General features: G+C 32.1%; 1 protein-coding gene across 3 annotated transcripts; it reads left to right on the top strand.

The window, feature by feature from the left end:
- The first annotated feature begins 6132 nt into the window (after positions 1-6132).
- On the top strand, positions 6133-10963 carry LOC105160898 (auxin transporter-like protein 2). Of its 3 annotated transcripts, none has more exons than XM_011078415.3 (9): positions 6133-6970; positions 7265-7464; positions 7845-8030; positions 8191-8303; positions 8456-8639; positions 8941-9038; positions 9253-9460; positions 9548-9805; positions 10426-10963. In XM_011078415.3, the coding sequence occupies exons 2-9, from the start codon at positions 7282-7284 to the stop codon at positions 10621-10623; spliced, it is 1428 nt and encodes a 475-aa protein (XP_011076717.1). In that variant the 5' UTR covers positions 6133-6970; positions 7265-7281; the 3' UTR covers positions 10624-10963. The 3 variants fall into 3 exon arrangements, with proteins under 3 accessions (XP_011076717.1, XP_011076716.1, XP_011076718.1); XM_011078414.3 differs by having other exon boundaries at positions 6134-6951; XM_011078416.3 differs by lacking the exon at positions 6133-6970 and adding an exon at positions 7017-7136.
- The last annotated feature ends 5567 nt before the right edge of the window (positions 10964-16530 follow it).

Below are 16530 nucleotides of genomic sequence, written 5' to 3'. Positions count from 1 at the left end.
AAATCTTAAATACTTTTCCTTATTTGGTACAAAGAAAACAGATTGAGAAGAACTGAGCAAGTGCTTTCCATTACCCCAGTTGAGGCATTTTCAATCAAAGCTTATAAGATTTCTCGGAGTTAATTAGACAACCGACATGAAAGTAGAATCCTCCAGAGGTCTCCTTGAGGTTTCTCCCTTCTCACACGTGGTGCTCCCCCGCATAGGGGAATATAGATCTAAGCTACGTATAGGGATAATGGTTGGTTGTCTTCCTCTTGAATTTTCTACTCTCCTATAGTAGCATTCCCGGCTTTTGATCTAATTTGCATCTCTAACACTTTAAAGTCTCCGACAAGCGACGATAATCTAAAATACATCAAAATTAAAATCCAGAAATAATAAATTTGAATTAGAATACAACTAATTAGGTTAGTTTCAGCGCCAAAATCCAGATCAACTTCTTAGAAACCATATAGCTAGGATACAAATTCAAACTCTTTCAAATTTCATTCTTCTCCCTTTCTACTCACCCCCAAAAGTCATTTTCCTTCTGTGACTTGTGGATTATGTAATAATTATAGCATTTATTACTCTAGGTGTCTAACCACGTCGTTGTCCCTACAATCGAATACTTCCTTCTTTCGTTCCACCTTATGGACATTGATCACGTCGTATAACTTTATAAATCTCCCTAATTCTTTGTGGAAAAAAAATACTTTGAATTTGAACAATTGGTCGTGATCTTTTATATAAATGATAATTACGTTATACCAAAATTAAACTCGTTCAACCTCCTTCGAGCATATTTAAAATCATTTTTGTTGCTATTGAGTGTCAAAAATTCTGAAAATGATTAAAATCCTCACATGATACATGAAGGGTCCACTTTCCTACATAAAAAATTAAATAAATAAAGTAAAGAAAGAAAAAAGAACCTTAAAGGGATAAAGAGAAAAAGCTAATCCTAGGATGCCATCATGCCAACATTAACTCAAAGTATAATTTGTTTTTAAATTAAAAAAAAAAAAAAGAAAATCAAAGTAGTAGCAGTCCAATGTAAATAGATTCTTTAGGGAATTGACGTGGAATAAAAATTATGATAAATAATAATTAAATTTAGTTATGTAATGACTATTACTTATTATTTCAGTAAGCAAGATCGGAACATTAATTATAATTAAAAATTATGATAAATATATCGAATATAATTAAAAATTTTAATAAATATTTTGATTATAGCTAAAAAGATTGAATGCGGACAACCCCCAACTTACAGGGATTATGTGCTTTGTTTGTAAAACGTTGTATAAAAACCCTTGATTCCATTTCCCAGGAAATATTATGCTGGAGGCTCCAAAGTTTTGATTATGTGCACTTTGCACCCTAATTTTTTAAAAATGTGAGTTTAACCACATATATTCTTTGAAATCCAACATTTTACTATAAAATTTTTATTTTGATGGAATGAGATTAAATATTCACCAAATTTATTGTCTCCAACTATTCATTTACTTAATATAAGAATATTACAACCAAATTGAGCTATATGAAATTATAACTCTTTGGACGGTTTTTATCAGTATGTGTACGTATGTGATAAAATAAAAGTTAATTTTTACAGTTTTTATCCTCATCATTGTTATGATACCGTAGGTAATGCATGTACATAACATTTTTGTAGTTCAATTTAGGAAAAAAAAAAATGAGAGATATAATGATGATACAAAATTATCTTTTTTATTGTTTCTATATATCAAACGACGTCTGAAGTGTGAAATTTTAAATAGTTTAGGTAGTTGAATGCGTATATTTGTTAAGTTTAAGGGGCAACATGCACATAACTTAAACTAAGTAGAATATTTCACTGAAAACAGAATTAGGGAGTATCACGCAATATTTTACAAAGGTTCAGGTGTTTTTCGCTTGGATTTGAAGTTTGAGGGGCAAAATGCATTGCCCTCTATAGGTTTGGGGGGCGTTTGTATTAAACTTTAATTAAAATCATACCAAATATTAATTAATTGTAGCCAAAATTTAAGTTTTAAGCGATTGTTATTCATTATATAAAGAATAATTTATTTTTATTTTTATTTTGTAATAGTATAACGAGTTAGTACCAATATAAGTTTCGAAATATATTAGTATAATTTATTAAATTAAAAGTTGATCCGTCCTAATTCCTAGTAAGTGATCTAATAGGCAAATCAAAAATTATTTTTGTTTGGACAAAAATTTTTCTATGCTATTTAAAGATTATTTAATGTGATTAAGGATCATTTAGCTTAATTACTTCATTGAAGAATCAGACAAAAGGATTTAAAAAAAAAAAGAGGAAAAGTTATAAAAGAAATATTATTAGGAAATAATAATATATTAGTGGTAGGAGTAGCAGTAGATGAGAAAGGCTAGTAGAAAATAATAATGAAGCATTATCAAAAACTTTATTGCAACAACAAAGATTGGCTGATAAGAATTGGAATATGACTTGTCTCATGATATGTTTGGCTTTCATAATTTTTTTATTAAATCAGATTAATCACAATTTAGAAAAGTAGGTATTTTGGCCATTAAGTTGTGTAGAAAAATTAATTTAAAAAATTACTCCAGAGTCGAGTTCAATCACAAGCTTGAAAAAGATTACAACGAGGATTCGGACGTTTGAAGGTCATGGATTTCAAATTCTTAATAATAAATATTTTAAATTTATTTGAATTATTTTAAATTCGAAGGATTTTAGATACTTTAACTTTAGTTTTGAGCTTTATTTTGTTGAATACTAATGTATTTTCAAATTATTTTGACATGGAGTCATTTAAAATTCATTCTTTAAATACTTTCTTCTAATTCAAACACATCAATTCAAATGTAACTGAAAGAATATAAATAATTTAATTTTTGAACACGTGGTTTTTGCGTGTTAAATATATCTGACATTAGTAACTTTTCAAATCCTTGATTAGAATTTCTTTGGAAAAAATTTTGTCACAAAGAATTTCGATTTGATGGAAGAATTCGAAAAATTTAATTACAATTTCTTAAGTTGTACCAACCATATTCAAATAAATTTAGGAATGCTCATTCGGTTCCTAATCTATTTCTTCATACCGATCATATCATTAGAATTAATTCTAACAAATTCAAAGAATTTGTTACTAAAATTTGAAAATTCATAATTTCGGATTCTCAATCAAAATACAACCATAATATAATTATTTGAATTCTTTTTTCTTTTAAAATTTTCTTTGAAATTCAAATTGTCCATATGAATATAGTTGAAAAGAAAAGATGTGTGATAAGTAATGATGGGTGATAATTTTGAAGTAGGCTACATTGTAGAATGAGCTCTTTATCTTTAATCATTAGGTCTCCCACTAATTATGGAGTTTAATTCCCAACCAACAATTTTGTGCTTTTTACCAAAGAGAAAGATATGAAGAATTATTCTCTAATCTACCCATTTAGCAGCACAAAAGAGGGGAGCATGAGAGTATGATATGGTGATTAAAATACAAGGATTTCAAAGTGGTGGAAGAACCTATGAAGGAAGGAGGACACCCCTTTACTCTTTCAAGAAATTATTAGGGATTCTTGTTACTAGAATACAACTTTTAGAAAGAAAAACCAAAAAAAAGGTAGATATTTTTGTTAAATGCATATGATGATACAGTCATGTATTTCACATTGATTGCAGCGAAGAGTTTATCCAACTTATAAGTCTCAAGACCTTTTTGAAGCAACAGAAAAAATTATATTTTTAGTCCAATAGGATAGAGGGTTCAACATTTTTAGTCTAATATTTTATAGAATTTTCAAAATGGTTCCAAAATTGAAAAAAAATTCAATAGATTTAGTCTTTTATGGGATTTATGAGATTATATGTGTTGAGTTCTTTCAATTTTAGAAAATTCGGTAAAGCAAAGGACCAAAAGTGTTAAAACTCTATAAGATAAAAGTGTAATTTCGCCTAAACAGTGAAATAATCTTTTAGAACGAACTTGTGAGGCTCGTGAAGTCAGAGATAACAATACTTCGAGCCACAAAATATCATTTATGTTGCTCGTTGCATCATTTTTGCGACATCTATGAGGACAATGCCATTTGCCCATCACAAGCCCCTCATCTGAAAACGCCAATAATGTTGCACATCATTCTATATCAATTGCACAAGTGGAGATTGTGCAACTTATAAAGTCCATTTACTCTTCTTTACAATGCGTCATTTCAAAATAAAATTGTAAAATTTATGAAGTCAGAGTAGATAATGCCTCTTATGTGATACTAATAGCTTGTCTTACCTCATCAAGTTTGATGCGCACAATTGGTTTATGATAGATGCTATAAATTCGACACTGGACTAAATATTCTATTAGTCTTTTATTATCCCAAAAAAATAAAAAAATAAAATAAAAAAATATGCCTAATTATAATAATTTTTTTCTGGAGGGAACCTTATTTCCCTAATTGTTCCACATTCATATCTTCTCAGATTTTTACCATTAAGAGGATGTTTGCCTAAAGTTATCAAATACTTCAACACTTTATAAACTTTCAAATATTTTATAAGATATTTTTTTGAGCTTAAATGTATGAATTTATAATATTTATAAATAAGCTTAGCTAAATACCCTTTAAATTGATGAACTGACCAACTTTTTTCTTCTGAATTAATTGTGACTTGAAAAAAATTCACAATAAACACTATCTAGCATCGGGAAATAAAATACACCTTCTAACACTCATACTGTCTTAAATATTAACGATTATACCAATCCACGTACCGATTATCGCAATCTAATAATATTTATGATTATCTAGCGGTTAATTACAATTACAATATAAAAACACAATTATTTTTAAAGTGGATTAATATTGCACACTTAGAATTTAAACTTATAACCTCATAGTTATGGGGTCTGAATTTCGCTGATTAAATTAGGGTTCGTTGCTGAATTAAAATGTTGTTCAACTCCCATTTTCTTTGCTTGATAAAATTCAATTTATACTATTTATTAAGGCTCAATCTCTTGAAATTAGGAACTTAATTGACTAAAATACCCTCTAATGTATTTATTATTTCTTTAAAGGTTAAATTTACTTTTTCTTCTTCTATTTATTAGGTTGGTATCAAATACCCCCAGTATAATATAAAACATCAAACACCCACTCAAATTCATCTATCGTGAAGAAATTTCTCGAGGGTGTTAGCTTATAGGTCAAAATACCATAATAACATTGTAACTTTAAGTAAAATCCCAAAAATTAAAGGTACTTATACAATTTTATTCTTATTACGGGAATTGCCCTTCAACGCTATGATCCATATACTTCAATAATGATTGCCCGATTTTAATCAATTATTATTTTATTCTTTTTTTTTTGCATTTATTAAATAAATAGAATATAAATTATGCACATGCATCGAGTCTGTTTTATTTACTAGTATTAATTATTTCTCTGGTCAACATCCATCCTGCTTTTGAAATAGAATAGCAACAAGTTGTAGAGCAATTATACCAACTTAAATCAAAGATGTGCTTTTGCTTTCTTGAGCCGCATGAGGAGAAAACTTCCTATTTGTATGATTCCTAGGGCCATTTTTCACCTACAAAACACATGAATTTTTAAGTTTATCTATTTTTCAAAAATATAAATAAAATTTCAAACTTATCAACTATAATCATTATCAATCAATTGCTGGTCAGCTGTGTAATTGGTTGTTTGTAAATATTAAAATAAGTATTTATGAGGTTATTGTTCAAAATAAATTAAAAATAATGGTTTTTATTTTATAGTTTTTGATTTTGAATTGATTAAATTAAATTGATTTTGGATAATAATTATAAGCAGCTCTCTATCAACTTTTGCAGTTTATTAGTAAGATTGTAAATATTAAATTATTTTACAAATATTGCAACTTCAATTTTTTTTTTTCGATTTTTAGCTTTTGTTTTTACGTACTTCCAACTTTGATTATTGATTAACTTGCAGCTTTTTTTGGTTGGAGCTATTGCAAATATTCCTTAAAAGTTGCATGCACAGAATTCAGGAAAATATATTCCCATTTAGGGACTTTCAAATTAAGGCTTTATTTTTTTACATAAAATTGGATTTAGATTAAAATTTCACCCTGTTTCGATTGCTCATCAATTTGAAAAGAGAGTATGACACAGCTACTACAAGTGTAAAAGCACAAGTGGTTGGAGAAAAATCTCTGACTGTCTCCATCTGCAAACAGAGAAGCACATTGAGACAGAGGAACACAAAAGAGAAGGCGCAGAAGGGAGAAAGAGAAGGAATTCTTGTTGCATTGCTCTCCCTTGTTGTATTTCTCAATTCTGCTAGGAAAAAAAGATTGTGTGGAAAAAGTGCCTCCTCTTTTGCTGCAAAAAGAGCTTTTCCCCATCTCTTTCTCTCTCTCTCTCTCTCTCTCTCCCTCTTCCTGGCTATCTTTATTTACACTCAAGAGAGAGAACTCAGAGCAGCCTCTCCCTTAATCATCTCTCGATTATCAAAAAAACACACACACACACACACTGTCTGTTGTGTTCATTATTGTAAGAAGAGCAAATTAACAGAGAGGCTTTACGCCTGTATTAGTGTGTGCAGCAAGGAAACGTTTCTCTCTGGGCAGTTTCTTGGCTATCTAGCTTCAATAGCTCTCCTCTTAACCAATCATCTGTGCCTTGGTTTGTCAAATTTTTTTTCTTTTTCAACCAGATAACCAAGAACCCTTATTTACTAAGGATCAAGGAGGGAAAAAGTCGTGATTTTTGAGTTGGAAAAACACACACACACAAAGAGAGAGAGAGAGAGAGAGAGAGAGAGAGAGAGAGAGAGAGAGAGATCTTTCTTGTTTATAAATGTGGAATGGCATTTAAGCTGCTACACTGCTTCTTCTTGGAAATCAACAGTCTGCACAATTTGTAACCGCCCTCTGCAGCCTGTGTCCGCCAAAAATCAGTCTTCACTGTAAGCACTCTAAAAATAGGTGGGAGTACAGCGAAATTATGATTACTTTTACAAAAATGTATTTGAAAATGTGTCTGAACTTTCGGGTTTGTGTACATTTGGCTATATATATATTAGCTTCAGTTAGGCACAATACACTCATAGTCATAGCACTTTCAAGAAAGAGACCTCACTCCCACAAAAGTGTAAGGAGTTTAGTATGAGTTTGTTGTCTTTTCAGGCAAAAGTGTTTGCTTTATTCCATCATTTCAGTACACAATTCTGATTGATTCTGAACTTCTCTGATTGGATTCTTGTTTATTTTGAGTTTCAGAGCTTATAGTGAAGAAAATGGTGCCCCAGAAACAAGCAGAAGAAGCCATTGTCCCTGGGAATATGAATGAGAATGATCATGATGATCATCATCAGGTAGAGGAAGAAGCAGCGGACATTCATCCCAGGCGTAACTTCAAAAGTTTTCTTTGGCATGGAGGGTCTGTGTATGATGCTTGGTTCAGCTGTGCCTCGAATCAGGTAATTCTCAAAGTTCAGAAAACAAGAAATGCTAAAGAGGGGGATGTTTCATTTTTAGCCCGTATCATAGAGGGGGGATGTTGCATTTTTGGTCACATAGTTTGCGATTTTAGTACATTTGGTCCAGAGGCTAAAACATTGTAGCATTTGGGACCAAAAATGGTATAATTTTTCATCCTCGGATACAAAAAAATGCTACAATTTTTTATGTTGTAGGTCCAAACATCCTCAATCGCATGGGATCAGAAGTGCAATTTTTCCACTAAAGAGTTAATTTTTGTGAATTTTCTGCCATTATACAAACTTTGTTGTGCTTAGCTCTTTTCTCAAAGTTTCTTCATTTCTATAAGAAAGTTGAGTCTTGGATGTTTTGGATGCAGGTGGCACAAGTTTTGTTGACTTTGCCGTACTCTTTTTCTCAAGTGGGAATGCTCTCAGGAGTAATTCTCCAAGTGTTTTATGGTTTACTTGGAAGCTGGACTGCTTATCTTATCAGTGTACTCTATGTTGAGTACAGAACCAGAAAAGAGAAAGAGAATGTCAGTTTCAAGAATCATGTCATTCAGGTTAACCTTCCAAGAATATTTCTAATAGAAATTGTTTTCAGTTTGGAACAGTTAGTAAAAATTCAAGAATCAAAGAGTAACTATTTTTATCATTGTGAGTCTGTAGGTGCAATAACGTAGGAGTATCAGTTTAATTTGCTTGTTTTCGATGTGTATGCAGTGGTTTGAGGTGTTGGATGGCTTGCTGGGGCCACACTGGAAGGCTGTGGGATTAGCCTTCAATTGCACATTCCTTTTATTTGGCTCTGTCATCCAGCTTATAGCTTGTGCAAGGTTTGGATACCTGTTATAGTGTTTTTGGTTGTTGATGTTTGAATTCCTTTCTTTCGCTGCTGCATTTCATGTCAATTTTGCACCTTTAAGGAATGTAGAGAAGTGCAATTTAATGTCCTTGATATTTCATAATCATCATTATGAATTTGCAGTAACATATATTACATTAACGATCGGTTGGACAAGAGGACTTGGACATACATATTTGGGGCGTGTTGTGCGACTACCGTGTTTATTCCATCTTATCACAACTACAGAATATGGTCCTTTCTGGGTCTAGGAATGACCTCTTATACAGCTTGGTATTTGACGATTGCATCCTTTGTTCACGGCCAGGTAATATGAGTGAAAATTGTCAGCCTACTTGCCATTCTTGAAATCTTGCAAATAAGATCATTGCATTAACGAAAAAGCGATTGCATCTTCTACGGGTATCAATACTTTTGTGTTAAAATTTGCTTCGTGCCTAGAGAAATAAGGCACTTCTAGTAGATGGATAGGAGCTTTTGTCTTTGTATTTGGCACAAGTGTCCCGATATAACTTTTGGTACTTGAGTTTTCATTACATGCGACATGATTAAATTTGGCATCACAACTTTGTACAAGATTTTGAGTCCCTTACCATTTCCATGTACAGGTCAAAGGAGTAACGCACTCCGGACCGACGAAGATGGTTTTATATTTTACCGGTGCCACCAATATACTTTACACTTTCGGTGGCCATGCCGTCACCGTGTAAGTAGTTTCTTCACTTCTATTGAGTAACATATTCTTCTTATGCATTGCAAACTTCCTAAAATAGTGCCAGAGTACTAATTTAGTAACTATGAAAAATCGTTGATGGAGCTTCTTTGACAAATGCATTGAGCATGAGCTAATTTCTTCTTTTAAACTATTCCAATGCTTTCATATGTAGTGTGACTTATGTTTTGGTCACTAATGCTTTCAGGGAAATCATGCATGCTATGTGGAAGCCTCAAAAGTTCAAGTACATATATTTGCTAGCAACGTCATATGTGTTCACCCTTACAATTCCATCTGCTGCTGCTGTCTACTGGGCCTTCGGGGACCAACTTCTCACTCACTCCAACGCCTTCTCGCTTCTCCCACGGACTGGCTTCCGTGATGCTGCTGTCATTCTAATGCTTATACATCAGGTCCTTCAAATTTTGACTTTGGTGCTGGCAGTTTAGTGCCAAAATTGAGACTACAGAAGCAATAAAAACTATCGTCTTTTCTTGCAGTTTATAACATTTGGGTTTGCCTGCACACCTTTGTACTTTGTTTGGGAGAAAGTGCTCGGTGTGCACGACACGAAGAGCATATGTTTGAGGGCACTAGCTAGGTTACCGGTAGTAATACCAATATGGTTCTTGGCCATTATCTTTCCCTTCTTCGGGCCTATAAACTCAGCTGTGGGGGCATTTCTGGTTAGCTTTACGGTCTACATCATCCCTGCTCTTGCCCATATGCTCACCTACAGGAAAGCCTCGGCCCGGCAGGTAATCAGTCCATGCTTGCTCCAAAGTTTTCATTCCATTCTAATTGCAAATAAGTCTCTCAATGTTGAAAAAGTTACACTAGCAACCGCTGCAGTCATATTTTAGACTACAAAATCTCAGACCGCCCAGTTTTTAGGGGGAACCTGTAGTGCCAAATATAATGCAAATGAAAAGCGTATATTTTCAAAATTAAAAAGATCCTTTCTTCTTTGGTGTTAACTTGAAAATCGAAGGATGTCGATGCAATCATCCTTCTAACAATGTTCTGCTGGCTTTATCCAATGGTTAGCATCTCCAGCGCAACTACAATTGTGTGATTATAAGACTGTCGTTTCATCACTCACGATCCTGACAGGTTTATCTCACAGCTCGTTTATCCCAGCTGGATTTGTCTCCTAATGAAAATAGTAGAAAGCAATTCGATGTTTGACTTAGTTCCTTTATTCAATGATTGCTAGCATCAATAGTTTAGGTAGAAGATATATTGTCTGAACAGAATTCTCTTTGTGATCTTAGTAAAAGTCACCACATTATGGACAAGTATTTACAGGTTATTTCCCCAATCAAGTCACTCCAAGTTAGTCGTGCTAACATCGCCTATTTTTCCGGTTTACATGCAGAATGCAGCAGAAAAGCCTCCATTTTTCCTCCCAAGCTGGACAGGCATGTATGCCATCAACATAGTCGTGGTGTTGTGGGTTTTCATCGTTGGGTTCGGATTCGGAGGGTGGGCGAGCATGACTAATTTCATTAAGCAAGTCGACACATTTGGTCTCTTCGCCAAGTGCTATCAGTGCCAGCCACCGGCAAAGCACTGATGCTGTGCTGTATGGAGATCACACTTTTTCTGAGGCTGGAAGCCAATTTCAAGTAATGTAGCAGGATGAAGAAGTTCATTTTCTGGATGTGGACTGTGTCTGATGTTCGGTGTAAATGCTGATTGATTGCATAGTCTGATCTGATGTAGATTGATTAAGTTATGCCGATGAACAGAGTGTGATGGCTCCTATGGAAAGCATATGGGCAACCAGGATTCAGGACAGTTTTTAAGAACTATGGAGTTAGGATTAAGGAACTTGTGGGTAATAATATCAAATGGTGAACTACGTCAATGTCCCATGAAATTTGATACAATTATAAATAAGGTAAATTATAATATTCTCTCTTGAAATTTACTATAATTATAAATACTATCTCATTATTTGAAAAATTACAAATATATCTCATTTTTCTTAAAATTAACGGCATCTAATAAAAACCTCCTACAATATGTTAGTCACTAAGGGTATTTGTTAAAAGACTGTTAATTTTAGGGGATATTTGTAATTATTTCAAATATCAGGGGAGTCTATTGTAATTTACACTTATAAATATTCATTTGTTGTTTGAGAAACTATTAATACCCCCCGATAATAACTTTATCCAACAACTGACCTATTTTGTTAGGATTTCATCCAAACGTTGGTCGAATTATCTAAAATATATCTTGTTAGACTTTAAATTTTAATTTTATAATTTTTTATACTAACACATGTTCAACATTAGGTATTTGCATTGGTGTTTTTTTTTTTTGGTTAACAACAATTGTTGTCCAACATTAGATTTTTTTTTCACATTTAATCAATTTTTTCTTAAAATGAATTAAAATTTCAGTAAGGATAAAGTTGACATTTTTACCTTACTATTTAAAGTTTACACAATTATGTCATTCATCAGCAGCTTTGATAATTTATCAAACACACGAGAAGGAATTTGTAATTGTATTAAACCTCAGGAGAACTTGGTGTAATTTATCCTAATTTCAAATATCTAATAACACATTGATTTAGATTATTGGATAATCTTGAATTATTAGGATTGCGATGCGTAAATATCACCTTAAGTTACATTCGGCCTGATGTATTGAATTAAGGGCAATGATTTAAAAATAAAAAAAACTTTCAAATGACTCCATACTGAAGAATTTGAAAGTTCATAAATATTCAAAAAAGTATGATTCAGAATAAAAGTCGAAGTATTTGCAATATTTTATAATATTCAAACAAATTTCAATAATTTGTTTTTTCAACTTTATTGCCCACTCCCTTGTGGAATCAAATCATTTATGCAAGAAAATAACAACCCATACTTGTAAAGGACAATCTTTGTGTGGACATGTTTTCTTGTTTGTGTGATATGTTTAACATGGGAAATGATCATCTTTTAGCATGTGTATGTGCATTTTGACCATTTGTTTTCTTGGCTTGATAGATGTGTATTATGGTATGAGAACATTGGCAAGAAATGTTGATTTCTTATGGACATATTATATTTTACTGTTCACATATTTGATATAATTATAAATATTTTTTTCTCGACATAATTATACAACTTTGGAAGATAAGTTGGAAATGTCAATTTTATTTTTGCTGAAATTTTAATTTTAGAAAAAGAATGTAAAAGTTTGATATTAGATGGACGATATTATGAAAAAATATATGTAAAATTATTTGGAGCAATTCAATACAACTTTTTAAAGAAATTCTATAGAAAACTTATGGAATAAGGTCAATTATTGGACGATATTATCAGGGGTATCAGTCATTTTTCAAACAATAAGGGAATATTTGTATCATTTTCTTAATGTAATTTTTATATTTACTTATAGTGTTGGTTTTGTCTGTATGATCGAGCATGTCTTTATTGTTTTTTAATGAATAATCAATATCAAATATGTATAACTAATCAACAACCAATATTAAAGTAAAACTATTACTACTATTAATCCGACATATTGGTGGGACTCGAGCCCTTAAAAATAATTCTTTCATATTGTATTATACAAATCTCGGAACTTAAGTTTTGACATAAAAACCCCTTTATGCTAGTTGATTGTAGGAGTGTGCTTTTTGTGCAATCACACTTAATTCAATTCAGTAAATAACTGAAAATTTTGTTCTAATCCGATTAAAAATTGATAAAACTATTTTTTCTAATAAAAAATCCATATATAGCAAATTCCAAATTTATTTGTTCAAAAGACATGTGAAAGTAAAAATTTATAATGGCAAACAAATCATTTATGATTCCAAATTTCAATCAGAAAACAAAATAAAACACAAAGATCCAGTTCCAATATTAAAATCAAACATGATTCCAATATATAAAACAAATCAATTAGACTAATCAGATTTAGGAATTAGAGCTCCTAAAAGTGTTCAACATGTTCTAATACTTTTTTCACATTTCACAAAAATAAATTGAAATTATATACTTCAAACAATTCAGTGTTCAATTTGGTTAAGTTTAATAAACAACCCAGATTGAAATTGGCAATTTGATTCGCAAAAATTCTATTTTGACACAATTCGATCGATTTATCGAACTGTGCCCGCTTCTTATTGATTGTTATTCAACAATTAACTATAAAAATAAGATTATAATTCTATATACCATAAAACAATAAAAATTGAGATTCATAATTGGCTGGATTATATTGAATATTTTCTAGGATTATTGGATTTTTAATTTAAGTGCGATTTAATAATTTTCTATCATTCATAAGCCAAACATAAGTTTACCAAATGTGCAAAGAGGATCTCTTGGTTATAGTAGTAAATAATAATGTCTTAACTTATTTTAAGCAGATGTATTACTTACTTTTATTTGTTCAAGATTTTGAAACTTTATAAGACAAAACAATTACAGCATGAAACTGTACGATGTTGTTTCTGGCTTTTAATCAGTTGGATGAATCAAGATATTGTTTCTCGTGCCCAATGTTCCGCTGCTTTGGACCACTATTATCTATAAACATTTCAAGTAATCACAAATGACGATTAATGATACCGTCTTTTAATGATGATTGGTTAACGACAACATAACACTTTCGTAAATAGTTATAGACTCCTACTATATAGTAAACAACATTCCACGTACCCAAAGGGATTTCATGACCTCTAAAATCATGGGACATCAACTTTACCAATTAAACTAGGCCTCATTGGTGTTAATGTGAGGGTTACTGATAAGCAATTTATAAATATTCCTACAAACGACCTATGGTCTGAAGAGCATGTTATGACTCATGGTAATCAATAAGTACTCATAAATAGATCTATGGTCTAAACGCATGCTTGGTCCATGGTAATCTATAAGTACAGCTAGGGATGGCAGTGGTTCCGAGACCAGGTCCAACTCGGAGTTTTGAAGCCTCAAGTAGGTCCCATGTCTTAGTGGTTTGGAGCCGGACCCTCATCCTCCCCAATTATTGTTTTGTATATTTTATATACCCTCAAGGGAAAAATAAAATTTTCGTCCTATAACTTTGGTCTGAGTTCATTTTGATCCTTTATCTTTGGCAATATTAGTTTTAGTCTGTTATCTATTAATTTTGCATAGATTTGGTCTTTTACCCAAATTTATGACTCTTTTGTCTTTCTAATGATAAATGCTAATAGTCCATTATAATGCTCTAAGTATAATATAAATAAATACTTTTTTCAATAAATCTAAACTCTTATATCATTTAAGGCGAGCATTAGCTACGAGATACAAAAAATGAATATATATGAACTAAAATTACTCTTAAAAAGTTATGTAGAATAAAATTATTCAAAATTAAGTCAATAACTAAAATTAAATAATTTTAAAAATTATTAAATTAAAACTAAAATAAATAAATTTAAATAATTAAAATTAATAACAAACAAATTTAAAGGAGTAAGCAAATAATTTTTCCATATTTCAATACTGAGAAGTGGAAGAACTGTAGGTATATTTTATGGGTGTAGTATCGAGCCATTTACACATTTAGATGTGGGCTCATCACGCAGGACGAAGCCTCAGCGACAAAGTCTCCAATGATGAACTGCCACATGTACGTGTAGAATATGTCTTCATGTCTTTGATATCTATTTATATTTATAAGAGCATCTTGTTGGCATCATTAATTTATTGCTATGTTAATTTTTTTTTAAAATTAAATAATTATTTTTAAATTTTCTACTCGTCATAATTTTTTTTATTTATTAAGGGTAAGACCCCTATAATAATTATCTTGATTGACAAAACTTTTATCAATAAAAACACCCTTAAACATATTTATGTATTCACAAGATATTTGTTTTTTTGAATCAATTAATTCTTTAGTAATTTTATATTCATGCATATTATTTTTTAACAGGTGGTATCAGAGCAACCAGGTTGGTTGGCTCTAGTTCGAGCTTTTGGAGTTAAATTTGTGGAGACTTCAAAGAACTTGTCTGGGTCAGATTTGCGAAGGCTCAGACGATAAGTATTTGGGATAGCAGACCAAATAAGGATCAGTAACCGGTTGGACGCCATGAAGGCAAGATTACATGGGGTTGAAGAATTAGTAGGGCGGCCGGAAGAACCTCTTGCAATGGACCTGATTCAGTAGATTTTACAGCTTTGTAGATGATAGTCGAGAATATGAATATGATGGTGATGGAGGAGTTGCCACAGTTTGTGGAGAGTGGCAGTGTCGGATAATGTGAGTTGCCTGACTGACGATGTGGACATCAAGTTGGAGGCCTTGAAGACGGACTTGAAGGTGGTAAAAAAGGCTGTTTGGGCCAGTGGAACTGAGGGAAGTATCGAATCGGATCCTAAATCTTTTAGTGGTGATTGGAGCATCGAGGAATTAGAGAGCTTCTTGTGGGACATGGAGACGTATTTTCAGGCTGCAAAGATGCCGGATGCGGAGAAGGTATCCATTACAAGTATGTATCTAACTGGGAATGCTAACTTGTGGTGGTGTTCTCATTTGTCGAATGATGCCAACACTAATCGGGAGCGTATTGAGACATGGGAAGTGTTGAAGAAGGAGTTGAAGGAGCAATTCCTTCTTTGCAATATAAGTTGGGTTGCAAGGGAGTCCTTGTGGAATTTGAGGCATACGGGTACATTTGTGAGTCTCTCTTGTTGGACATGAGGGATATGTCGAAGGAGGACAAGTTGTTTAATATGGCAGGTTTGCAACCTTAGGCACAGACCGAATTGAGGTGGCAGGGTGTCAAGGGCTTACCTTTGGCAATAGCTGCAGCCGATCGTTTAGCGGACTTTAAAGTTGTAAACAACTTGGAACAAAGGAAGGATGATTGGGGGAACGGCAAGGCAAAGTCCGGTAAGAAGTTCAAGAAGAAGGAAAAAGCTACGAAAGTTGTGACCGAGAGTTTCGAGCCTCGTGCGTAGAGAGACCGAAGGCTGACTTTTTCATTTGTGGCATTAGTGAACCCAGAGCGAGGGATTGTCTGAAATGTAGTAAGTTGAATACTATTGTTGCTGCTGAACAGACACAAAAGAGAAACTGAGACTAGACAGACTCAAGTTGGAGCGCTGCAGATACTAGGGGCACTACAGAGACTAAGAGAAAGTAATTAATCATATTGCAAGTAAAATTCAAAATATATTGGAATCTCGCATAAATTTAATTTACATTTTGCTTTTTTTAAGAAATTGAAATCTAAACTTTAAACTTTTCAATCTAAATTTAAGCCTTTTTTTGCAACCAGACTTTAATATTTCGATTAAATGCAAAAGTACCTTTGATGATGAACAAAATTAAGTCCATACTTTTATTATATATTAGAAATCTATTTCTTGAGTGGACTTGGCTATTAATAAAAGTTATTTAATAATGATAATTTTTTTTTATAAAGATTGAGAATAGAGATAGTAAAATATCAAAATAATTAAAAAAAATATTTTTTAAGTAAATATAA

The sequence above is a fragment of the Sesamum indicum genome, linkage group LG4 (assembly GCF_026168435.1).
Source record: "Sesamum indicum cultivar Baizhima isolate 11 linkage group LG4, ASM2616843v1, whole genome shotgun sequence".
Lineage (NCBI taxonomy): Eukaryota > Viridiplantae > Streptophyta > Magnoliopsida > Lamiales > Pedaliaceae > Sesamum > Sesamum indicum.
Note: the sequence above shows the minus strand (reverse complement) of the source record. Positions and strands in the feature narration are given on the sequence as shown.